This window comes from Prunus avium, chromosome 4 (assembly GCF_965620075.1).
Source record: "Prunus avium chromosome 4, drPruAviu1.hap1.1, whole genome shotgun sequence".
In the NCBI taxonomy this organism is placed as follows: Eukaryota; Viridiplantae; Streptophyta; class Magnoliopsida; order Rosales; family Rosaceae; genus Prunus; species Prunus avium.
In genome coordinates this window covers 30,972,065-30,998,178 of record NC_142287.1, presented here as the reverse complement: position 1 = coordinate 30,998,178, position 26,114 = coordinate 30,972,065, and the positions used below count along the sequence as shown (strand labels likewise).

Genomic DNA, 26,114 nt, shown 5'->3' with positions numbered 1-26,114 from the left:
CTGATCTTAACCTTCACATTCACATTCTTGGGAGTAACTTACCTGCTCTACTTCATTTCTGGTATAAGATTCTTGTAAAAGAAAAGATGAACAAAGGATAATGGTCTGAAGTCAGGCATAATGATTACAGCCCAATTTACGAAATATAAAATCAAAACGTCGTTTCTCGGCAAGTTCCAGCCAGACAAGTCATCCACAAATAAGCCAATTCTAACCCATCATTAACATTACTTGACCAATTGGTCAAATCGAGTTTGCAAATTTTTACGAGAAAACAATGTTTACACTTAACAATGCAAAGCACATGCATACTGCCGAAGGTGTTTGCAACAGCTTCCAGATTACTACATTATAAAATGACTTCTTCTGTAATAAATTATTCTTCAATGACTTTCAGTTTTTAGTTAATTATATTTCACACTATGAAAGTTTCTGGCGCTTTTCAAATTGGATCTTGGTTAGCTTACAGTTGAGTTATGGTTTCACTTCAAATAGAATTTCCCTATACTTCATTTTAAAGCTCCACGCCACTTCAGTCCAAAATATGGTTGAACCCATGAACACCACTTTTCCAACTTCTACAAAGTTTGAATTGAACCCACTGCAAATTGGGCAATTTGTTTTCTTTAATCGAAACTACTAAGACAAGCAGGCAGGGATTAAGTGATCATGGAGAGAAACCATGCAGAAGCAGCTGGTGCCCAACTCAGACCCAGTACAGGTATGGAATGGAAGAACACTGAAGCTCCAGCTTCTGATAATGATCGATATATTTCTATTATTTTGTCTATGGCTAGTTTGGCATACAAGAAGGAGAGCGTAACCAAGTCCTCTGCATTCATTGATTCCATTCTAAAAAACGCTCGGTTTTTTGTCATATTTGTTGTGTTCCTTCTTTGCCGTTATGTAAATCATATATCAATGTATCAAGTGCTCTTCTTCGTCTCTCTTACCCCTTTGCTTCTCTACTTCTACATCAAGCATGTGCCGTTTATGTTCTTAGAGGAAGACATGAAGTGGATTCGAAGAGAATCGAGGCTCCTGGATGCTATTGCAGAGGATGCAGCAAAAGTTATGCATTTAAGGGATCATATAGTTGCAATACAACAACAAATCTTGGATCCCAGGATTTACTCTAGTGGAGTACCTATAGAAGGATTGGATCAGTCTGAGGTAGCATGGTTGACCAAAACCATATCAGTGGTTCGAAAAGCAAAAGACCTATTCAAAACTTTTGAGAAGCAGAGAAGAGACTCCCACATGATATCTTTTGTTGCAATGACTACAAAGAATTTCATGGATATAGAAGGGCTGTTCATTGAAACTAAGCGCGTGAAGGATGACATAAACGAAACCATTTCGATGAAGAAGGTACATGGGATTAACATATGTGAATCGCTGGAGAGATCAAGGTCTATTATTAGAAGCCTGCTGGAAAGACCGATTTATGAGCATGATCAAGAACAACGGGTGGATTTCAAAGGAAGAATTGCCTCTGTAGCTGCTTTGACTTCCTCTATTGTTAACACAATAAACCGCCTCACCCAAAACCCAGCATTACTGCGTAAGAGTATTGGAGAGCAAATAGACTCAATAAAACTGCAATTGCTACTTCTGCATCCCTTTCTGAAAGAAATAGAAGGACTTCTTTTCGAAAGTGAAATCGAGGAGGCATGGGTGAAGGAAGTGGAAGAGGTTATTCAAGAAGCAGATCTTGCCATCAACAACTTCTCACAGAGGCCTGCAAACCGAATCAGTAGTTGGAAGGCAAGAAGAAAGCTCGAGGGGGACTTGAGGTGCATTGGCACTGGATTTGCAGAACTTTTAAAGAGGAAGGAAAGATATGGCTTCGAATTTATAAGAAGAGATTCGTCGAAGTTTGTCTATCAATCCCCACATCACAATACCAGTGATGACAAGATTATTACATCTTTAGTCGACAGGATGTACAGCTACCTCAATCACAAGTCAGATGCATTGGGTGAAGTATTTTATGAAGTCACATCGCTATGCAATCAGCTGAAAGGCATGTATAAACTTGTAGACGATGCAGGAATGGTTGGAAGCCGATTTAACTCCAGAGTGGCTTGGTTGAAGCAAATGAAGATTATTGTTCAAAGTGCTGATAAATGTGTGCAAGCCTTCATAGACGACTCATGTATTATAAGGAGATCAAACCATCTATTTAAAACAAGATCTGGGATAAAGCTTTGCCATGAAATTGACAGAATCCAGCATACTATCAGTCTTGTTGTGAGAAGCATAAAAGCATACGGCATTGAATTGAGGGAAGAGTCAAGCTCAGTGGTCGGTTTGGAGGAAGACATCCAAGCATTGGTGTCACAACTGACAACCAACAGTGAACAACACTCTGTTATTTCCATTTTGGGCATTGAGGGCATGGGTAAGACAACATTAGCTAACAAAATTTTTGATCATGGAGCTGTTTCGCGCCACTTTACTCGCCGTGTATGGATATCTCTACCCTGGAAGTCCAATGTGCCTTGGGTCCAAGAGGTACATGATCTTGTAGATGAGGAGCGGTACCTTTTAGTCCTAGACAACATCTCCACAGTAGATGAGTTGAATACTCTTAGAGCAGGATTCATTCCAGTAACATCAAGCGGAAGCAGAATTCTGTTCACTACACGGCATAGCGATTTAGCTAAAAAGTTTAACAATACTCCTCACCAACTTCGACTGCGAACCAAAGAAGAGAGCTGGAAATTGTTTACCCAGATGGTGCACTTTTCTCCAAAAGAGGAAATGCTGGCAAAAGAAATTTTAGGTAAATGTGGGGGTTTCCCACTAGCCATCTTACGTGTTGGATATCTAATGTCTGGGGAAGATGTGACTGCTGTAGAGGAGTTAGAAGAGGTGCTTGAAGAGATCATAGAGAATGATCCACCATCGTTACAAACATACACCATAGATTCCATAAAACACTTGCTTCCTGAACATCTGTCTAAGTGCCTTTCTTACTTAAAGCTCTTCCCGTTGGACTTTGAAATTCCCGCAAGGAGACTAATTGCTTTGTGGATGGCAGAAGGTTTGGTACAAGTGCATGGTAATAATACAATAACTTCTGAAGATGTTGCAGGAAATTATCTATCGCAGTTGATTGGTTTGGGCATGATTCAAATTGTTGAACGAAAGCTTAATGGGGAAGTCAAGACGTGTAGATTACCCTATTCTCTACCTGTCTGCAGCTTGGAGGCTACAAGTTCAAATCATAGAGTTGCTCTTCGTTTTAAAAGAAATGATCTTCCAATTACTGTCGGCGAGAGCTTATCAAAAGTTGCAAGCCCTCTTCTTTCTATTCTCTCCTTTGACACTCGAGAAGGAAATAAACCTGGCGAAGAAATAGGCAACTTTCTCCATAAGGTAATTGCAGATGGTTGCTTCCGACCACTTCAGGTTCTTGATCTTGAACGTGTATTCAGACCTGAATTCCCCAAGGCGATTGGGAAACTAAGCAACCTGAAGTATCTAGGCTTGAGGTGGACTTACCTTCAATCAATCCCAACATTCATTGGCGATTTGCTAAAGCTCCAAACCTTAGATGTGAAGCATGCAAATGTCCGTGCTCTCCCTAGTTCAATATGGAAACTACAAAAACTTCGACACCTATACTTAAACCAGAGTTGCCGAAGTAAATTTGTGTATCAACAAGGTGGCAGTTCCCTGAAGAATCTCCAGACATTATGGGGTGTTTTTGTTGATAAAGACAGTCCTTTGAAAGATGGGTTGGACAAATTGATCAGCCTCAGAAAATTGGGTCTGGCATTCCAGTTAGGCAAAATAAAGCAAGAACTAATAGCAGAATGGATTGGAAAGCTGAAGCACCTCAAGTCTTTGAGAGTTAGATCAGTTGGTGAAACGGACGAATCCAGTTATATAATTTTCATGTCTTTGTCAGGTCTCATCAATCTGTCCAGCCTAAATCTTATTGGAAAGCTAGCTCCTCCCATTGTGGCTGAGTTCCCCAAAAACCTCACTGATCTTACTTTGTCAGCCTCTCTTCTTCCAGATGATCCAATGCCCGAGTTAGAGAAACTCTCTAACCTTAAGTTACTCTGTTTTTACTCCAACTCTTACACAGGTAACAAGATGCTTTGCTCTGCGGGAGGCTTTCCACGACTAGTAGTGTTGAAGTTGTGGAATCTAGAAAAACTTGAAGTTTGGCATGTGGAGGAAAAGGCAATGCAGAGTCTAAGAGAGCTTGAGATAAGATCCTGCACAAATCTGAAGGTCCCGAGTGGGTTGAGGCACCTAAAGTCTCTGATCGAATTGAAGTTAACTAATATGCCAGAAGGATTTACAGCAACCATTGCGCAAACCAAGGCTCAACTTTGGGATGACCTTAAGCATTCCCCAGCAATCACTGCAGTTAACTGGCACCCCATGCCGAGGAAATCATAGGCTTCCACTCATCTACGCATGGTATGTCTTGTTTTTATGTTTACCTTTTATTTTCAGATGGAAACAGTCCTTGAACAATTATTTGTGTACTGAATAAGTGATTGGAGGAAACCGAAGAGAACTCATGGATAACCTTCATCATCACAGATATGTGTATGTAATTTATCTGTGGCGTGCTTACCATGTGCTATTTCAAGCTATACTTGTGTATATAGTGAATAAGGAGGCGTTTCATACTTAGAACATGTAGTAAATGCATTTTATTTTGTGTAAGCTTGTTTGGGGTAAAAATATATGGAATTTGCCGCAATTTGGACAGTGAGTTGCTGTCTGAGGTTGGAAGCTGCAAGTATTTAGTACTGTAGTTATTCTTTTAAGTGTTGCTGGTGATACTTCTGTTGTATTGTTTCAATAAGCAGTTGCTATCATTATTGTTATTGTTGTTGTCACTCCTATAACATATACATATATATATTATGGATGCAGGGAATTAGAAAGCTATGTTCTGTGAGCTGTTAGATTTAAAGGATGCAGTGGAGAACTTATGTGGAAATATATATATGCGAACAAAGTACTTGGCTTTTTTGAGGTAATTTAATGACACTGAATCATTTGTATGCCTGTTTAACAATAAAACAATCCTTAACTATAATGTGAAAGGAAAACAAAAAATTTACAAAGTTGTTCATGTACGAAGTCCTCAAATTTGAAATAGTTGATGCTTACTATCTACTTTTTGAGCTTGTGGGCAAAGGGAAAGAGAATGCAGGAAAAATCTTTAAGGAACAAAGATTTCCACATGAAAATTTCTTTGTATTTAACAACGTATACACGACAAATATTTCAAGCTATGCTGCTGTAATAGAATTGTTCAGCAGTTTGTACATTGAACTCCTTTTCCAATGGTTTTCATTTACACAGTAGATAATTTTCCAATTTGTCTTCATTTTTGTACAGCATGAAGAGGAAATTATATTCGCACTCCTCACAGACTATTATTCGTTTTTTTGTGTGGCAGATTTGGAATGCCGCAACGGCCTTTACCGTGCCTGAAATGCTTATCTGAAGTGCTGATATATTTTCTTGAGTAGTTTTTAATTTATGACTATTATATAAACTTAGTTTTTGAAAAAAATTGATCGACCTATGGAAGTATGCACCTGTTACATATCTGAATTGGTTATGTAGTTCTAAACTATGCAACTCTTTATATGTAAGCATCTATCAACTGATTTTGCAATTTTTTATTATTATTTATGAAGTAAATTTCCCATAGCACAACAATTAGCAGTATTTTCTGTTGATATATTTTGCTTCACATTCGAAATGTGCACTGACATTTGTCCAATGTTGGTGGTTTATTAATAGTTGCCATGGAGCCTGCGACTTTTGCAGTTTGATGTCTTGAATGCAGTGATCAAATTTGGATACCAATATTTCCAAAGTTTTGAGGTTTAAACCAACATTTTCAATTTCTTTTTTTTATAAAATTTATTTAGGACCTTTCCTATTGAGAGGAGTGATAATAAAAATATACTAAACTCACACACATTACACGAATGCTAAGATTCGAACCCAGGACTTTGCTGAGCAATTGCTCCACACCACTACACTAATGAGTCCTTTTTTTCTTTCTTTGGGTTAGAAGACAATGCTCAAACCCTTTTCGCCCACCCTTCCTCTAGGGTGGTCCTCTTGGATAGGGTGTCATTTCCGGGCCAAAATTTTTGGGTTAGGGCCGGGCCTTTTTTTTTTACAAAGTCTTTTTAATTTTAATTTTTTTATACAAATTTTTAGACAAAAATAAAAAAATTTAATTTAATTCATAATATGTGAAAAATTTAGTCATTTCCTCAAGCGAGCTGGACCTATATCTAACTTGGGCTCTTGCAGGTGGGCCCCAGAGACATTTTGGGTAGAACACTGTTGACTGATTACTCGCCCAATAACCCTATGAGAACCTCGCAAGTGCTTTGTGACATCTATTATTCCGGCTCTCTAACTATATATGAAAGAAATTTACCATGATCTAAGTCATTAGATGAAAATCTTCAACCCACTTGATCACTTTTAAATACACATGATTAACTTATCTATCTACGTTGCCACAAGATATTTCATTTTGATTTTTGGTAAAAAAATTATATTTGTTTTAATTTAATTTGAACGTTTATTGTTATCATCTCCTCCTCACAAAACTATTACAAAACAACGTTTCAGTTTCGATATGAATTATTTAAGGATTTATAAGAGTAATTTAACACACTAAGAACCAATTAGAAAATGACAAGTGACTAATTTTGTGTTTTTCTCTCCAAATAGGCTCTATATGAATTTTTATATAATTAGTCATGCTAAAATGGATTTTTGAATAAATATCCCATCTATTTTCCTTTTTAGATACTTAAAGCTATTTGGTACTTTCTTTCTATTCAACGAGAGACGATACGTTGGCACCGGGCTTGTAGAAATACTAAGGGTTGTACAGCTCTTCATTATTGCGACGAGATTGGCACTAGTACCTTAAAATTAAACAAAACCTAAAATTGATATTTTGGATAAAAGAAAGAGGCCCTCAGTCAGATAATTTATCTCTTTCCACACATCTCTGATTTTATCATCTTTGTGATTAGTCAACTTTGACCTTATAGTCAATTAGGAGGAAGTAGCGAAAGAGTTATGCCTTCGTATAGCTTCGTGGTAAGTTCTAAGTTTAAGCTTTCCTAATCTCTCTCTCTCTCTCTCTCTCTCTCTCCCTAAGATGCATTCAACTTATATAATCTGTACATTACTAAAATACATGACTGAAACTTTTGTCCTTCATACTTTTCTTTTATCATCATATTTTTTGTTTTTTGTTTTCTTCTTTCAATGTATATAATTTTGATCATCACATCGTTTATTGTTTTATTGGAAGAAACTTTTCCGGAATTAGAGTTCAAGATTTAGGGTTGTTGAATTAAAAATAAAAAATATGAACTGAAATAAAAATAAAAGATATTATTTTAATAATCTGAAATGTTTCATCTTTTCAGGACGAACGAAGACTTTGGTATTGGATTCAAGAAATTCGTTGGATCTTTTTATAGTTTTCGTGGTGGCATCCTCATATAATATATATGTCTGACTTAGAGGAAAGCTTATATACCGTATATAGTATGAAAGTTTTAGGAAACAAATTGGATGCATTTAGTAATTGGAAGGTCCGATTGTAAAAAATTCAAATACATAATTAGGATGTGGTGATTGAAAGTAATTCATAAGGCTTTTTTTTTGGTCAAGACTGAAACTTCATTCCAAGGCCGAAAAAACGGCAGAAGAGCTTACAAATAAGGAAAGAAAGCAAAACTGAAAGCCTTTCAACTGAATCCATACAACCCAGTAAAGAAAAACTTTCAATCCAAAACAAAAAGAAACTTAAGGAGGACATGGGAGTCCATCTGAGACCAGAACTTGCACCAGAGACAATGGTGGTCGTGAGACCCAGCTTTCCAGCTCCATAGCTCTAACTCCAATCATGGCTAACTCCAATCATGAGGCTTGGCTCCAGTGTTTCTTTCTTTCTGAACCTCAGGGACAAACCAAGTTATGATTTTGACGATATCGAGAGGCAAGGCCGTCCAACAAAATGGTCTACAGCAGAAGTTAATGGAATTCTTGCCCCAAAGGGGCGTGTTAAAATAATCTAGACTTCATTAATAGTCGGCTGGTAAAAATTGTAATAGTTGGCTGTTAGTAGTTGTGGGTTGAATTAATGGTGTGGTAGAAGTTAGTTGAATTAACTATGTTTGGTTTTAGTTGTGTTGTTTTAATGTATTAGGTCGGCAGTGGCTATTATATAAAGCCACCCCTTTCTCTTCATTTTGTATGAAGCAAGGAACATCATCATTCTCTAAAACAGTGTCCCACTACTTTCTGTCTTTTGATTATCACAAGAGAACAAGTTTCTTCTCTTACCTATTATTACTCCCACATAACCGTACCCACCACCAATAATATCATTCCTTTATTCCATCAAAGTGGTATCAGAGCTTGTCTCAGATCCATATGGCTTCAAACAACAACTTGTTGCAGCCCCAGCTTCCAAAGTTTACAAGGAAGAATTATAGTCAATGGAGCATCCAAATGAAGGTGCTGTATGCTGCTCAAGATTTGTGTGAGGTGGTTGAAAATGGCTTTGTGGAGCCAAATAATCAAGGAGACCTCACTCAACAACAACTCACAGAGCTGAAGGAGACACGTAAGAGGGACAAGAAGGCTTTATTCTTTATCTTTCAAGCAATGGATGAAGCTATTTTTGAAAGAATCTCATCATGCACTACATCAAAACAGGCGTGGGACACTCTCTTTGCATCATATAAAGGAGAGGAAAAAGTGAAGATGGCCAGGTTGCAAACTCTAAGAGGTGAGTTTGATATGTTACGCATGAAGGAGTCAGAATCTGTTGAAGACTATTTCAATCGTGTCATTTCTCTAGTCAACCAACTGAGAATTAATGGAGAAAAAATTGAAGATCAGAGAGTTGCTGAAAAAATTCTTCGAAGTATGTCCCGAAAGTTTGAATATATTGTGGTGGCAATTGAAGAATCCAAAGATCTGTCTACTTTGTCTCTTGACAGTTTAATGGGTTCTCTTCAATCGCATGAGTTACGGCTGAAGCAGTTTGACTCTGGCCCTATTGAGCAAGCTTTTCAATCTCAAGTCTCATTCAAAGGAAGTTCTAGAAGAGGAGGAGGCAGCTTTGCTCGTGGACGAGGAAGAAATAATCAAGGACGTGGCTATGCAAATGACCAGAAAGAAACTAATGATGAAGGCTCTGCACGAGATTATGGTTATTCAAGAGGAAGAGGAGATTATGGTTATCCAAGAGGAAGACGAGATTATGGTTATCAAAGAGGAAGAGGAGATTATGGTTTTCCAAGAGGAAGAGGAGATTATGGTGGTTATTCAAGAGGAAGAGGAAGAGAACAAGGTTCCTCTTTTTCTAATATTCAGTGCTACAATTGCAAGCAATATGGGCACATCAAGTCAACATGCAAAAACAAAACAAATGGAGGAGCCGAATCAAGCTTTGTGCATGAAAAAGCTTTTGAAAGGGAAAATGATGCTGTGGTTTTACTTGCATGTGCAGCTGCCAAAGAAGGAAAAGTTTGTGCAGAAAAATGGTATCTTGACAGTGGATGTAGTAATCATATGACAGGCAACAAAAGTGCATTTGTCAATTTCAAGCATACCAACAACTCTGAAGTAAGGATTGGTGATGGTGGAAAGCTAGTGGCCAAAGGATGTGGAGATATTCTTTTTCTGTCCAAGTCTGGAGAACAAAAAAGAATCTCTGATGTGTTATATGTTCCAGATTTAAATTACAATCTCCTTAGTGTGGGGCAACTTCTTCGTAAAGGCCATAATATTCAGTTCAGGGAAGACCAGTGTGTAATTAGAGACAAGTACAACTCCCTAATTACAAAGGTGCAGATTTCAGGAGACAATATGTTTTCTCTAAACATAAAGTATGAATCTTTTGCTTGCTTAAGTACACTTATCAAGGATTCCTCATGGTTGTGGCATCTACGCTATGGGCATTTGAGTTTCAGCACACTATCATTGATGGGGAAACAACATATGGTACGAGGACTACCAACTATACAGCATCAAACACAAGTTTGTGAAGCATGTGTGCTGGGAAAACATCAGAGAAATTCGTTTCCTACAGGAAATTCTTGGAGAGCATCCCATCCTCTTGAGCTGGTGCACTCAGATGTATGCGGGCCCATGAACACAACATCAACAGGAGGTAACCGCTACTTTCTTACATTCATTGATGATTATAGCAGAAAGACATGGGTCTATTTTCTCAAATATAAATCAGAGGTGTTTGATTACTTTAAAGTTTTCAAAGCTTTGGCTGAGAAGCAAAGTGGATTTGCATTGAAAACCTTGCGGTCTGATCAAGGTGGAGAATTCTCATCCAATGTGTTTGAAAATTTTCTAAAAGAAAATGGGATTAAGCATCAGTTTACAGCTCGGTACACCCCACAGCAAAATGGTGTGGCCGAGAGAAAAAATAGGACCATTATGGAATTGGCAAGAAGCATGTTGAAGGCAAAAGCAATGCCTAATCATTTTTGGGCAGAAGCAGTGGCATGTGCTGTATATCTCTTGAACCGTGCATCGTCCAATAGTGTGGAAGGCAAGACTCCTCAAGAGGCTTGGAGTGGCCTCAAGCCATGTATTAGTCACTTAAGGATATTTGGCAGCATTGCTTATTCTCATATTCCTGATGAAACAAGGAGAAAATTGGATGACAAATCAGAAAAGTGCATTCTTGTTGGGTATAGCGAAAAGGCCAAGGCATATAAGTTGTTTAATCCATTGACTAACAAGATTATTGTTAGTCGTGATGTCAAGTTCAATGAAGAAGAAGCATGGAATTGGAGTGAAGTTGAAAAACAAAGTCCAATACTGTTGGACATTGAATCTGAAAATCCAGATTTAACTCCACCAACAACTCCATCATCACAGGAATCTTCATCACAAGGGTCATCATCAACTTCTTCTAGTGATAGCAGTGAGGAAGAAGAAATTTGCAGAGGACAAAGGAGATCAACAAGAGCTCATCAACCATCCACAAGGTACCCATCTAGTGATTATGTTTTAATCACTAATGGTGGCACAAATTTTGCTCTATTTGTAGATGCAGACCCAATTATGTTTGAAGAGGCTTCAAAGGATGAAAAATGGGTGAAGGCTATGGATCAAGAAATTGATTCAATTAAGAAAAATGACACATGGGAGTTGGTTGATCTTCCTCAAGGAAAGAAGCCCATAGGAGTCAAATGGGTTTATAAGACCAAGTTGAATGCTCAAGGAGAAGTTGAGAAATACAAAGCTCGCTTGGTATCTAAAGGCTACAAGCAAAATTATGGAATTGATTATAATGAAGTTTTTGCTCCAGTTGCACGCTTTGACACCATCCGAATGGTGTTAGCTCTTGCTGCCCAAAATTGTTGGAAAGTCTTTCAAATGGACGTTAAATCAGCGTTCTTGCAAGGTTTTTTGGAAGAAGAAGTATATGTTGCTCAACCTCCAGGTTATGTGCAGGGAAATGAAGAAACAAAAGTGTGTAGATTGAAGAAGGCTTTATATGGTTTGAAACAAGCTCCAAGAGCTTGGTACAGTCGGATTGATGCATTCTTCCAAGAGTATGGGTTTCACAAATGCCCATATGAGCATACTCTTTACACCAAGAAGAACTCTCAAGGTGAGATTTTGATTGTCTGTTTATATGTGGATGACTTAATATTTACTGGAAGCAATGCTCAAATGTGTGATGATTTCAAGATGATTATGTCACAAAGATTTGAAATGACAGACCTTGGTTTGCTTCATTTCTTTCTTGGAATTGAAGTCAAACAAAATGAGAATGGTATTTATATTTCTCAAAAGAAATATGCAAAGGAATTGTTGAAAAGGTTCAGGTTGGAAAATGCAAAGTCAATTGCTACTCCAATGGAGATTGGTGTTAAGATAGGAAAGAATGATGGAAGCACAATGGTAAATCAAACTTTGTTTCGAAGTCTAGTGGGTGGCCTCTTGTATTTAACTACAACAAGGCCAGATCTTACATATGCAGTAAGCTTCCTCAGCCGTTTCATGGAGTCACCAAAAGATGTTCATTGGGAGCTTGGAAAGAGAATCCTAAGATATGTGGTTGGAACTATCAATTATGGTTTGCATTATTATCCTGTTCAGAATCTAAATTTGACTAGCTACAGTGACAGTGACTTGGGTGGAGATGTTGATACTTGCAAAAGCACATCTGGTTATGTCTTTAGCATTGGCTCAAGTGCGATTTCATGGTCCTCCAAAAAGCAATCTATAGTGGCACTTTCAACTACAGAGTCTGAGTATGTTGCTCTTGCATCAGCAGGTTGTCAAGCTAGGTGGCTGAAAAGTATTTTAGAAAAGATGGGTCAAGTTCAAGAAGGCCCTACAAATCTGTTCTGCGACAACAAATCAACTATTTGTCTTTCCAAAAATCCAATGTTTCACAGCAAGAGTAAGCATATCAAGATCAAATTCCATTTTATCAGAGAGCTAATCAAAGACAAAGAAGTTGAGGTTCTATATTGCAAGTCCCAAGACCAGCTGGCAGATTTGTTCACCAAACCATTGAAGAATGAGCTGCTCATCAAGATGAGGAAATTAATTGGCGTAAATGAAGTCTAGCTTAAGGGGGGATGTTAAAATAATCTAGACTTCATTAATAGTCGGCTGGTAAAAATTGTAATAGTTGGCTGTTAGTAGTTGTGGGTTGAATTAATGGTGTGGTAGAAGTTAGTTGAATTAACTATGTTTGTACCATATCTGACCCTCCACTCATACAACGACACGTGGATCATCTAAACCCACCCAAGTACCCAAGGCATCGAACAATCGGCATCGGCTACCGATGGCATTGTCTGAAAGCTACCAACGGCTGCTGCAGGCCCATCTCGTCTACAATCGGTACCCCCTACCGATTCTGCACAATCAACCTCGAAGCACCCGCCCGAAATATCTAAGGACTCGTGTCAACCTCATAGGGCCCTCCCACGAGTCCCACATCGGAAATAAGTACTAAGAGCATACAAAATGCCCTCTATAAATACACCCCTCCACCACAGTACAGGGGAAGACTTTTCAGCTTGACTTTTATACTTCTATATGGTCAACAGCAAGAGCTCTTAAAACAACAAACTTACTTCGGCATCGGAGGGTCTTAGGCTGGTTCCACACCGGTTCCATAGACCTTACGAGTCCCGACTTCTTTCTATTCAGGATCGGCATCCAAGGACAGGAAGAATCGGCATCCAACATCCAATCGATCTCTCGATCGTCCATCCCACTTGTAAGTTGCACTCATCTCTATCTGTTCAGATTTGATGCCAACAAACTATGTTTGGTTTTAGTTGTGTTGTTTTAATGTATTAGGTCGGCAGTGGCTATTATATAAAGCCACCCCTTTCTCTTCATTTTGTATGAAGCAAGGAACATCATCATTCTCTAAAACAGTGTCCCACTACTTTCTGTCTTTTGATTATCACAAGAGAACAAGTTTCTTCTCTTACCTATTATTACTCCCACATAACCGTACCCACCACCAATAATATCATTCCTTTATTCCATCAGGGCGCACCCTTCAGCTGTGGAACAATATATTCGTAATCTCATGTGTGGTCGGGGTCTCCTTGGATCCTCTCTTCCTTTATATTCCAATCATCAAAGAGAAAAACAAGTGCCTTGGAATGGACAAAAAGCTGAGGAATGCAGCTCTTGTTTTACGCTCACTTACGGATATCATTTTCGTTGTGCGTATTGTACATCAAATTCGAACCAAGCTTGAGGACTCTGAGGAACCTGCCGAAGGAAGGGAGTCATTGGGATGGAAATGGAGGCCCTTGTTATGTGTCCCTATCATAATTGACTTGCTCGCCATTCTTCCCATCCCTCAGGTATTTGAGTATAAAAAATAAAAATAAAAACGTAATTTTTTTAGCCTTGGACATTATTTGGTGACAAAAGTTTCGGAAAAGCTCTAGCCTCTTTAGTATTATTGCAAACTTGTGTTGAATCTAACCTATTGTCATTTGTCCAGTTGGCAATAGTAGTTGCGTATTTCAGAACGAGGGGCTCTGGGTATTTACAAAAAAGAAAGATTTTGAACGCCTTTCAACTCTTTCAATATGTGCCAAACGTTTACCGACTTCACCTATCCAGTGAGAAACTTCAAAAGAACAAAAGATGGATTAGGTGCATTCAATTTTTTTTCTATAGATCCTCGCGAGTCATGTAAGTTTCATCTCCATTTCCATTAGTACTTCTTTTTTTATCTTCCCTTTATTATCATAATGCTGCCTGAATTTTCCTCGCGAGTCATGTAAGTTTCATCTCCATTTCCATTAATACTTTTTTTTATCTTCCCTTTATTATCATAATGCTGCCTGAATTGTTGATTGACTAACCAAATGATTCATTTTCACAATAACTGCATGAAGACCTCCGTTATTTTAAACTAGGATTCATAACTCACATATTACGATTTATTTCTTTGTTTAGTGGAGTTACTTGGTTTGTTTTTTTATATTTTTTTTTTATATCTCCATAGAACGTTGTTTCAATTATTAATAATTTGTTAGTATATTCTAGGTACTTGGAACTTTTTTTCTATTCCCAGCAAGAGACAAGCATGTAGAAATACGGAAGAGTGCATAGCTTCTCTTGCAATGATAGTACTTCAAGAAATATCACATTCATAAATGAATTTTGCCCTATAAACCCATCAGATCCTTCGCTATTTGATTTTGGAATGTTCCTTGATCCCCTTCAGTCTGGTAACACAGGACCAGTAAATTTTCCAATAAAATTCTTTTATTCTTTCTGGTGGGGAATCAAAAATCTAAGGTTTGTATAAATGAATATAATTAAGAGATATTAGTAATTTACCCATTCTTAGCACTAAAACTATAAATAAACCTTACACCATTTAATTTATATAAACAAACTCAAAAAATGATAGCTAGCCCTATTGAATTTAATTTTGATTATTAAATTACTTTGATGCCCTATTGAGTGTTTTGGGCTTTTTAATGGGGTTTTGGGGTTGAGTTTGTTTTAAGAAATCAATGGCAGTTTTGTAATTTAAAAGAAGTTAAAAGCCTTTTTGTTATGTTGTAAATGAGTTTTGGTTGTGTTTCTAAAGTCCATTTAATATAAGCTTTTTTATATAATTTGGGCTCCTATATTGGATATAATAGTGAATCTCCCTTTTTTTTACTAGTATACAAGGTTAGAGGTTGATAAATTTAATGACGCTAATAATTTTGGTATGTGACAATGTGAAGTTATGGTTCTGGAGAATAACTAAATATCTCAAGAAAATATCGCATCATATTTTCTTGATTTAGATTTTGGGCTTAAATTGATGGTTTGATACCTAAAATTTACAGGATGAGCCCAAATGCATTGATTGCCCAATATGGTCGTGTCTGGTTGTTAGTGAAGCAGTCATCCAATGCAATCTTTATATGAATTTGGGTTAATGACCTAAATGGTCCCCCAATTATTGCCAGATTATCATTTTGGTCCACCAACTAAAATTTTCAATTCAAATGTCCTTAAATTTTTTAATTTGTACCTAAATGGTCCATCCGTTACAGATTCCATGAGTTTTGATCACGCGATGGCCACGTGACTGAGTTTTGAAGGGTATATGTGACTTTTTGAGAAGGTCTATTCCTTCATAATCAAAATACCTCCACTTTGCTCCGTGTTTCTCTCATTGCCCGCGATTACCATCTACTGAAAGGGATTCTAATGCGAGTTCCAGAATTTGTCGATGCTGTAGTAGTGTGCGAGTCGTTGAATTGGTGAAGTTAGTGTGTAATTTCAGTGTTAGTTTTGGAGTTCAAATTTGGGAGTTAGGGTTAGGGTTTGATTTTGAGGATTTTGGAGATTTTGGGAAATTCACTAGTTGCTGATAATGGAGTTCAAATTCCGTTCGGGTGGAAAGACTCCCAAATACGGTAAGGGCTTCTATAATGCATTTTATGTTGTTTTGTTTGGAAATTGATGAAATGGATGAGTTGTCCTTGTCTGGAACTGTGGTTTCGTAAAAGATTCCTTTTTCTGCGTTTGTGTTCGGCTTTTTGGTTGTTTTATGTTTAAAGTAAGGGTAAATGAATCTTTTTCTTGTAAGCTTTGGTTGTGGCTTTTGCTACATTGACTGCAGAGTGTAAGGTTTATGTCTGTGGTCCCTTGGTTGTGGTTGCTATATGTTGAATATGGGGTTTTTTTAAACGTATGTGGTCCCTTGGTTGTCTGCTTCACACCCAACTCAGTAATTGTTGTCATTAGCATTAACAACAAAACTATGACTTTAGAATAACACACTGTTGTTTCAATTTTGCAGCTACCAATGGAATGTGCACTCTAGAATTACATCATGGGGGCTGGTTTGAAAATGGAGTTTATAAAAAGGGTAAGGTCTGTTATTTGGACAATATTATAGAGGATTTTCTATCCTTGTTAGATTTATTGAAAATTGGGAGAGGTCTTGGGAATGATGTTGACATTTCTCAAGTTGAGCAACGTTTGGAAATTAGGTGTAAAAATGCTGAGGGTGGACTTGAGCTTGTTACATTAGATGCTACTGTGGTTGAAATGGTTGGTCACATACCATCCAATAAGGTTATTGTGTTATACTATAGTGAGATTCAAGAGTATGAGTATGATGCAGATGCAGAGAATTGTGATGGGGATGTGACTCAGAATTACCAAGTGAAGGAGGTGGCTTATATTGAAGTTGGAGATGAGGAGACTTTTGAGAATGTTGGGACAAAAGTGGCAAATGAAGATGCGGTCAAAGAGGTACCAAATGAAGATGCAGGGGCAGAATTACCAAATGAAGATGTAGGGGCACATGTGATAATTGATAATGAAGGGGCAGAGGCACCAAATGAAGATGAAGAAGCAGATTCAGAAATTAAAGACAGTGATTATGAGTTCAGTGAAAATGAGGCAGAGGCCAGGCCAACTGTTGGAGAGAATGTAGCAGATGAGGGGACTAGTCATGGGGCTCCAGGAGAGATGTCATCAGATGGTGCTAACACATCAGAATTTGACACTGGAACTGAGACTGAAGATGAGGGCAACGTAGAAAAAAGAAAAAACTGCCAAAGTTTAAGCAGTATAGAAGATATGTGGATTTGAAAAATCCTGAGTTTAGATTGGGAATGAAGTTTGCAAACAAAAAATTACTGATAGAGGCTATCAAGGAGCATGCAATTATGGTAGGGAAGTGAAATTGATAAAAAACGACAACAGACGAGTTCAGGCTAAATGTGTGAAAAGGTGTTCTTTCCAGGTTTTTGGATCAAAGATTAATATAGAGGAAGGGACATTTGCAATAAAAACTTTGAGCCTAGAACATCAGTGTGGAAGAGTGGACAAGCTTAGGCATACCACGTCAAAATGGCTTTGTGACAGATATGCAAACAAGCTGAAGCGCAACTCAGAGTTTGATCTAAAATCATTTCAAGAAGATGTGTTGGAAGATTACAAAATAAATGTCACAAAACTTCAAGTGTATAGGGCAAAGAGGCTAGCCAGAGATTTAAATGAAGGTACTTTCAAAGAACAATATGCTAGGTTGTGGGATTATGCAGAACAATTGAAATCAGCAAACAGGGGTAGTACAGTGAAGATTTAAACTCAGATTGTGAAGGGTGAGACAGTGTTTCAAAGGATATATGTGTGCTTGGCTGGTTGTAAGAAGAGATTTTTAGAAGGTTGCAGACCTGTTATTGGTGTTGATGTCTGCCATTTGAAAGGGCCTTATCCTGGACAGATCTTGACGGCTGTTGGGGTGGATGGGAACAATGGTTATTTCCCAGTAGCTTATGCAGTGGTTGATATTGAGAGTAAAGACTCTTGGATTTGGTGTTTCAATCTTCTTATTGAAGATTTAGGGATTACAAATGGAAAAGCTTGGGTAGTGATTAGTGACAAACAAAAGGGACTTGTACCTGCCATAGAGACAGTACTTTCAACTGCAGAGCACAGGATGTGTGTGAGACACCTGTACAGTAACTTTAGGGCATCACATATTGGTCTTGCTCTGAAACATATATTATGGGCTGCAGCAAGAGCTACAACTGTGCCTTGGTGGGAGGCAGAAATGGAGAAGATGAAAAACGAGGATGAGGAAGCTTAGAAGTGGTTTGTCTGCCGCGCAAATCTCACGGCCTGTAGTTCCGGGCCAAGGGGATATGCGTTGACACGCGTTTGGTGTTTGAACCCTTTGAATGTAGCTTGAGCCTTGTATTTATAGGAAGAATTCTTGGAGGAGTAATCGAGGCTGAAAATCTGCATGGTGGAGCCTTATTAGAGCAAGTGGGTAGTCCAATCGACATTTGGGATCGTGAAGTATGGTGGTGTGACCCCATAAATCCTGGTGAATCTCGGCTGCCGCCCCGATCATGGACTCTGCGCTTCTGGCCGTGGAGACGCATTTATGGCCTTGATAGCTGGTGACCTAATATCTCAAGCTGCCAGAATTCTTGTGAGAATGTCTACGTCTAATCACTCTGATCCTCATCACCAAATCCTGACTTCAATCACTTCCCACCTTCCCTCGTGCATTAAATGCTTATTCGTGGTCAGTGGGTTTGCTGCAATAAACAGAGGCACTACTTCATTAAATGAAGCCTGGGACCCTGTTGTCACGTGATGATTCGCCTTTAATGCCTTTGGCCGTGATTTTGCTCGGCCTCGGCCTCGGCCTGCACTCGAGGCTGAGATGATCATGCCTTAGCATTTTTCTTTTGTCTTTAGGAAGGCAAAGCACCCTGTTGAAACGCTGCGTTTCAGTTTTACGAGGAAGTGGCAGGGCCGAGAAAAGGGGCTCCTTCGGCCAGCTCATGGCCGTGATTTATTAGGCACAAACATGGTTGAAGAAGAGACCTACAAAAAATTGGAGCAGATCTCACTTCCAGTCACATTTTAAATGTGATCTTTTGTTGAATAATCTATGTGAAAGTTTCAATGCAGCCATACTAGATGCAAGGGATAAGACAATTTTGAGTTGCTTGGAGAGGATAAGGGTGTATGTGATGCTTAGGATGGCTAGTAGGAGGTCTGCATGTAAGAATTGGAGATACTCTGTTGGGCCTAGGATCTTCAAGATAATTGAGAGGAACAAGCTAGGTTTATTTCAACGCATTCCTAGATTGGCTGGTGAGAAATTGTATCAAGTGAGCCACATTTATGGTGGAGAATTTGTTGTAGACCTTAGAGCAAAGACATGCTCTTGTAGGAGGTGGAATTTATGTGGAATACCATGTCCCCATGCAATCTCAGCAATATTTCAAAGATGTGAAAACCCAATTGCTTATGTGGATGATTGTTATAAGGTCGAGACTTATATGAAGGCTTATGAACCAGTGATTCACCCCATCCCTTCAATGGACCAATGGAGTAAATGTGGCATTCCTCCAATTAAACCTCCACTTTATAAGCAACAACCGGGTAGGCCTAAAAGAGTTAGGATGAAGGAGCCTGGTGAGGTTGAAATACCAGCCCCCATCCCACCAAACCCTAGGCCTCCAAATTATATTGCTCCACCAGCCGAGCTTAGAAGGGTTTTCATTGAAATAAGATGTCATGGATGCGGTCAAAAAAGTCATAATAGAGCAACATGTGACAAACAAAACAATGAAACCCAACAGGTATGATTGTTAGACACCTTGTTTAGTTCTATGTGTAGTTCTATGTTATTTCATTGAAATAATTTTGTTATACATTTGCAGGTTAATGAATCTTTAGCTCAAATGGAGCATGGTTCTTCTTCACAACTAGTACAACCTTCTTCACAACCGGGATCTAGCACAGTAAGAGGGAGAGGCATAAGTAGAGGGAGAGGCGTAAGTGAAGGAATAGCTACTGCTTACCCAAATTTTCAACAAAGAGTAAGCTTTGGTTGCTCTTGTGGTTTTAAATTGCAAAAGTCATTAGGGAACTAAAATCATTAATTTTTTTTAGATGGCAAGAGGTAATGGAGAAGGAGGCAGAGGCATAAGTAGAGGAAGAGGTAATGTTGCTCAAGCTCCTGTTTACCCAAATTCATAAGAAAGTGTAAGCTTTATTTTCTCAAAAATTCAATTTTTTATTGCTTATGTCATTGGAAAACAATAAAGATCAGTAACTTTTTCAGGTGACAAGAGGTATTGGACAAGGAAGAGGTTTACCTTCTTCAAAGCTAAATGCAATTAGAGGAAGAGGCTTAGGAAGAGGCATAAGTGGAGGAAAAGGCTTACCATCTTCACGGCCAACTATAGGCTTACCATCTTCACGGCCAACTGCAAGAGGAAGGGTACAAGGAGGACCATATTTGGACAACATTTCCCATGATAATAACATGGCCTCCAAATAGGGGAAATTATTGTCAACGCTGTCATATGTTGTGTATTTTGGGATATGTAGTTGTCTGGCCAGAGGCCTTTTGTGACAAAAGGGACTGATTCTGACTTTAGATTATGTAATTGGTTTTGCGTTTGAAGGGCTAGAACTCTGTAATTGCTTGCCTATTTTGGGTTAGGTACTTGTTTGGGCAAGAGAATTTTGTGTACTTTGTCTAATTGGTTTGGAGCTAGAACATCTCAAACTGTGTAATTGGTTGTCAATTTTGGGTTATGTACTTTTCTAGGTAGGTGCATTTTGTGTCCTTGGTCTAACTTGTCTTGAGTTTGAAGGGCTCAAACTCTGTAATTGGAATTGGAATGTTTATATGGATGTTCATTTTGTAAATTGCATGTGTGGTCAACAATGGAATGGCTTTTAATTTGTTCTACTTAGTGGAATATTAAGTTATGTGCATCTCCCAGATATTCAAATAACCCAAATTCAAGAAAATTTGAGAACACTAATGCGCACTCATTCTACAATTGAAACAGAAGTCTTCACAATTTACATTCAAAGGAACAAACCCCATAACAATTAAAACTTCCCACTCATCACTACTGTTATAAACAAACCCCAAGACAAAATCAAGGAAACCCACATTATCCCAAATATTCAAATAACCCCAATTCCAAAACATTTGAGAACACTAATGCACATTCATTCTACACTTGAAACAGAAGTCTTCACGATTACATTCAAAGGAACAAACCTCATAACAATTAAAACTTTCCATTCATCACAAATGTTATAAACAAACCCCAAGACAAAATCAAGGAAACCCACATTATCAATTGTCTTTGCCCATGACCCCATTCCAAAACCTTTTTTTCCTGAACCATTTCTTTCAATTTCTGCTGCAGTTCTTTCTTTTTTGCTTCCACAGATCTCAATTGTTCTTCCTTTGCTCTACCTTCCTCCTCCATTGCTCTAAGTCTTCTAAGCAAACCAGAGACCACTTGTTTTCCTCTTGGACAAGTTTCATTATCCACCCACTCGAAAAAATGCATACCTCTTTTGCTATTCTGGCAAATCAAACCAGGTACCAATTTCTGACCTCATCAAGCAATTACAAATGGAAAAGAACAACTTTTGCAACCCAAATAATAACTTACCCAATTTTTATCACAAGCATCAAACCTTCTTTCTAGGTTCAAATCTGTCCACGAAGTCCTACGAATTATCTTCGTCCCACAAGCACAGTATCGACTCGTCCCACTTGAGGTCACTGAAATCTCTGATGTCGAAATCTCCGACATTGCAAACCTAGGGTTGGTTCTAATTTGGGGGTTTTGGTGGAGCTTGTAACAGAAATGGGAGGGAATGCATTCCTACGAATGCTTGGTCGTTAGGCAGAGGGTTCTCACCTAAAAATACGGTTTTGTCCCTCGATTTCACGGAATAATAAACAGACTTTGACGGATGGACCATTTAGGTACAAATTAAAAAATTTAAGGACATTTGAATTGAAAATTTTAGTTGGTGGACCAAAATGATAATCTGGCAATAGTTGGGGGACCATTTAGGTCATTAACCCTATGAATTTTTATATTATACATTTCATGAAATAAATCATGATCCACGGAATCCCATTTATCACTCAGGAAAAAAAAAATGTCATGCACAGTGTTGGCGTCAAATCTGAACAGATAGAGATGAGTGCAACTTACAAGTGGGATGGACGATCGAGAGATCGATTGGATGTTGGATGCCGATTCTTCCTGTCCTTGGATGCCGATCCTGAATAGAAAGAAGTCGGGACTCGTAAGGTCTATGGAACCGGTGTGGAACCAGCCTAAGACCCTCCGATGCCGAAGTAAGTTTGTTGTTTTAAGAGCTCTTGCTGTTGACCATATAGAAGTATAAAAGTCAAGCTGAAAAGTCTTCCCCTTTGTTGATGGTGAAGGGGTGTATTTATAGAGGGCATTTGGGATGCTTGTGGTGTTCATTTCCGATGTGGGACTCGTGGGAGGGCCCTGTGAGGTTGACACGAGTCCTTAGATATTTTGGGCGGGTGCTTCAAGGCTGATTATGTACAATCGGTATGGGGTGCCGATTGTAGACGAGCTGGGCCTGTATCGGTTGTTTGCAGCTTTGAGACAATGTCATCGGTAGCCGATGCCGATTGTTCGAGGCCTTCGGTACTTGGGTGAGCTTCTCTGATCCACGTGTCGTTGTATGAGTGGAGGGTCAGATATGGTACAAACAGTAGTCCCCCAAGTTGCCGATTGAGAAGCTTCTCGGTTGGGGACTTGAATATGTCTTCGGCATTCTGACCCGGGCTCGATGGTCTCATTGTTGCCGATGGTGGTATGTAGTCCCCCAAGTGCCCGAGCGAGCGAGCTTGGAAAGAGACGGCATGAGGTGCCGATGGCCGAAGGCTGAAGCTGATGGCTGAAGCTGATGGCCGAAGGCGGATGGCCGAAGGCTGAAGCTGATGGCCGAAGCTGATGGCCGAAGGCTGATGGCCGAAGCTGATGGCTGAAGCTGATGGCCGAAGCTGATGGCCGAAGGCTGATGGCCGAAGGCTGATGGCCGAAGCTGATGGCCGACGCTGATGGCTTTGAGAAAAGGCGCTGGAGAAGTGTCTCCTAGAAGGTGCCGTTCGGCATGGCTGAAGCTGATGGCCGTTGGCTGATGGCCGAAGGCTGAAGCTGATGGCCGAAGCTGATGGCCGAAGGCTGATGGCCGAAGCTGATGGCCGAAGGCTGATGGCCGAAGCTGATGGCTTTGAGAAAAGGCGCTGGAGAAGTGTCTCCTAGAAGGTGCCGTTCGGCATGGCTGAAGCTGATGCTGAAGGCTGATGGCCGAAGGCTGAAGCTGATGGCTGATGGCCGAAGGCTGAAGCTGATGGCTGAAGCTGATGGCCGAAGCTGATGGCCGAAGCTGATGGCTTTGAGAAAAGGCGCTGGAGAAGTGTCTCCTAGAAGGTGCCGTTCGGCATGGCTGAAGCTGATGCTGAAGGCTGATGCTGAATCATTGGGGGGATGTGAAGACATCGCACGCGCCGAATGATGATGGGTGCCGAAGGCCAAAGGCAGATGCTGAATCATTGGGGGGATGTGAAGACATCGCACGCGCCAAATGATGATGGGTGCCGAAGGCCGATGGTAAATGCCGAATCATTGGGGGGATGTGAAAACATCGCACGCGCCGAATGATGATGGGGCGCCGAAGGCCGAAGGCAGATACCGAATCATTGGGGGGATGTGAAGACATCGCACGCGCCGAATGATGCAAGGGCGCCGAAGGCCGAAGGCAGATACCGAATCATTGGGGGGATGTGAAGACATCGCACACGCCGAATGATGCAAAGGCGCCGTAGGCCGAAGGCAGATACCGAATCATTGGGGGGATGTGAAGACATCGCACACGCCGAATGATGCAAGGGCGCCGTAAGCCGAAGGCAGATACCGAATCATTGGGGGGATGTGAAGACATCACATGCGCCGAATGATGCAAGGGCGCCGAAGGCCGAAGGCAGATACCGAATCATTGGGGGGATGTGAAGACATCGCACGCGCCGAATGATGCAAGGGCGCCGAAGGCCGAAGGCAGATACCGAATCATTGGGGGGATGTGAAGACATCGCACACGCCGAATGATGCAAAGGCGCCGTAGGCCGAAGGCAGATACCGAATCATTGGGGGGATGTGAAGACATCGCACACGCCGAATGATGCAAGGGCGCCGTAAGCCGAAGGCAGATACCGAATCATTGGGGGGATGTGAAGACATCGCACGCGCCGAATGATGCAAGGGCGCCGAAGGCCGAAGGCAGATACCGAATCATTGGGGGGATGTGAAGACATCGCACGCGCCGAATGATGCAAGGGCGCCGAAGGCCGAAGGCAGATACCGAATCATTGGGGGGATGTGAAGACATCGCACACGCCGAATGATGCAAAGGCGCCGTAGGCCGAAGGCAGATGCCGGATCATTGGGGGGATGTGAAGACATCGCACGCGCCGAATGATGCAAGGGCGCCGAAGGCCGATTGTAGGAGGTGCCGAGGGCATGGCTCAAAAGGGTGCCGAGAGCACTCGTGAAGGAGAACGACATAGCGTTTTGTGTCGTTTCCCACAGACGGCGCCAATCTGTTGGCGTCAAATCTGAACAGATAGAGATGAGTGCAACTTACAAGTGGGATGGACGATCGAGAGATCGATTGGATGTTGGATGCCGATTCTTCCTGTCCTTGGATGCCGATCCTGAATAGAAAGAAGTCGGGACTCGTAAGGTCTATGGAACCGGTGTGGAACCAGCCTAAGACCCTCCGATGCCGAAGTAAGTTTGTTGTTTTAAGAGCTCTTGCTGTTGACCATATAGAAGTATAAAAGTCAAGCTGAAAAGTCTTCCCCTTTGTTGATGGTGAAGGGGTGTATTTATAGAGGGCATTTGGGATGCTTGTGGTGTTCATTTCCGATGTGGGACTCGTGGGAGGGCCCTGTGAGGTTGACACGAGTCCTTAGATATTTTGGGCGGGTGCTTCAAGGCTGATTATGTACAATCGGTATGGGGTGCCGATTGTAGACGAGCCGGGCCTGTATCGGTTGTTTGCAGCTTTGAGACAATGTCATCGGTAGCCGATGCCGATTGTTTGAGGCCTTGGGTACTTGGGTGAGCTTCTCTGATCCACGTGTCGTTGTATGAGTGGAGGGTCAGATATGGTACAAACACACAGTAAAATTCATTTTGGGCAATAAATTGATTTGGGTTTTTGTTTTTCTGTTTTTGCGATGGGGTTTTGTTTTTTAATTTTCTTGGAATTCCTAAAACATGTAGAGTGTTACAAAGTGGGCAAAAGTATGGTTTGAAAGATGAAATCTGCATCTAGCTAAATCAAACACACTCTCATATAGATCTAGGTCATATTCTAAATTGATTTCTTCAAGAGTATGGTTTCTTGAAGGAATTGATAATTTCATTTTGAATCCAAATTTATGGTTCTTATTTGGAGATTGAGTTGTCTAAGTTGGTGCCATGGGATGAACGAGCTGAGGAGGAAGCTGCCATTGCCATAAAAGCTTTGCTAAGTTTGGAAAAGAACATTGCAGGAGGAGGTATAGCTCTTTTCCTAAATAGATCTAGGTTTCCTTAAGCTTGCTTGTGATTTCTCTATAAGAATCTTCTTTGCTTAGTGGATTGTCTCGTCGGATGATGACTCCCAATTTTTCCCAATGGTGGGTTTCTAGGTGAACATTTTTCTGGGTTTGTTGTTCATGCTTTTCTGGTGTTGTTCTTGTTGTTGGCTAGTCATCATCCAAATGTTGCTACATATATATGATCTTGATGTTTTCTAAGGGAAATTATTGCCATGTATTAATTTAGTTGTTGTAGCAGTTTAATTACTATGTATAAGCTCATGCTAGCCGCCTAGTGAATATTTATGTTACACCTTTGGACACTATTAATGCTAAACCCTAAGCCATATTCGTATTTGCCCTCCGCATTGTCAATAGGTTACCCGAATAACCAAAAGCTTTTGAAGCAAGCACTTCTTGTGCTTTTTGAAGCAGCAAGTGCTTGTTCAAGTCTACGTGATTCAGACAAAAGTGCTTTCTCCAAAAGTATTGCAAACAGATTTCATACCGGGGATAAAGTACGCCTCTTCCAACAAACTCAATGGATGCATCTCCGAGGGGTAAAAAAAGTTTGATTGGCGTGTGAAAAAATATTATTCTCTACCTTTCAATT

At 40.1% G+C, this 26,114-nt stretch overlaps 1 protein-coding gene across 1 annotated transcript; it reads left to right on the top strand.

Annotated features, from left to right (window-relative positions):
* Positions 1–522: 522 nt before the first annotated feature.
* On the top strand, positions 523–5,667 carry LOC110766357 (putative disease resistance protein At1g59780). Its single transcript, XM_088252567.1, has 3 exons — positions 523–4,443; positions 4,909–5,011; positions 5,441–5,667. Exon 1 carries the CDS (start codon positions 670–672, stop codon positions 4,420–4,422), a length of 3,753 nt encoding a protein of 1,250 aa, XP_088108693.1. The 5' UTR covers positions 523–669; the 3' UTR covers positions 4,423–4,443; positions 4,909–5,011; positions 5,441–5,667.
* Positions 5,668–26,114: the final 20,447 nt, after the last annotated feature.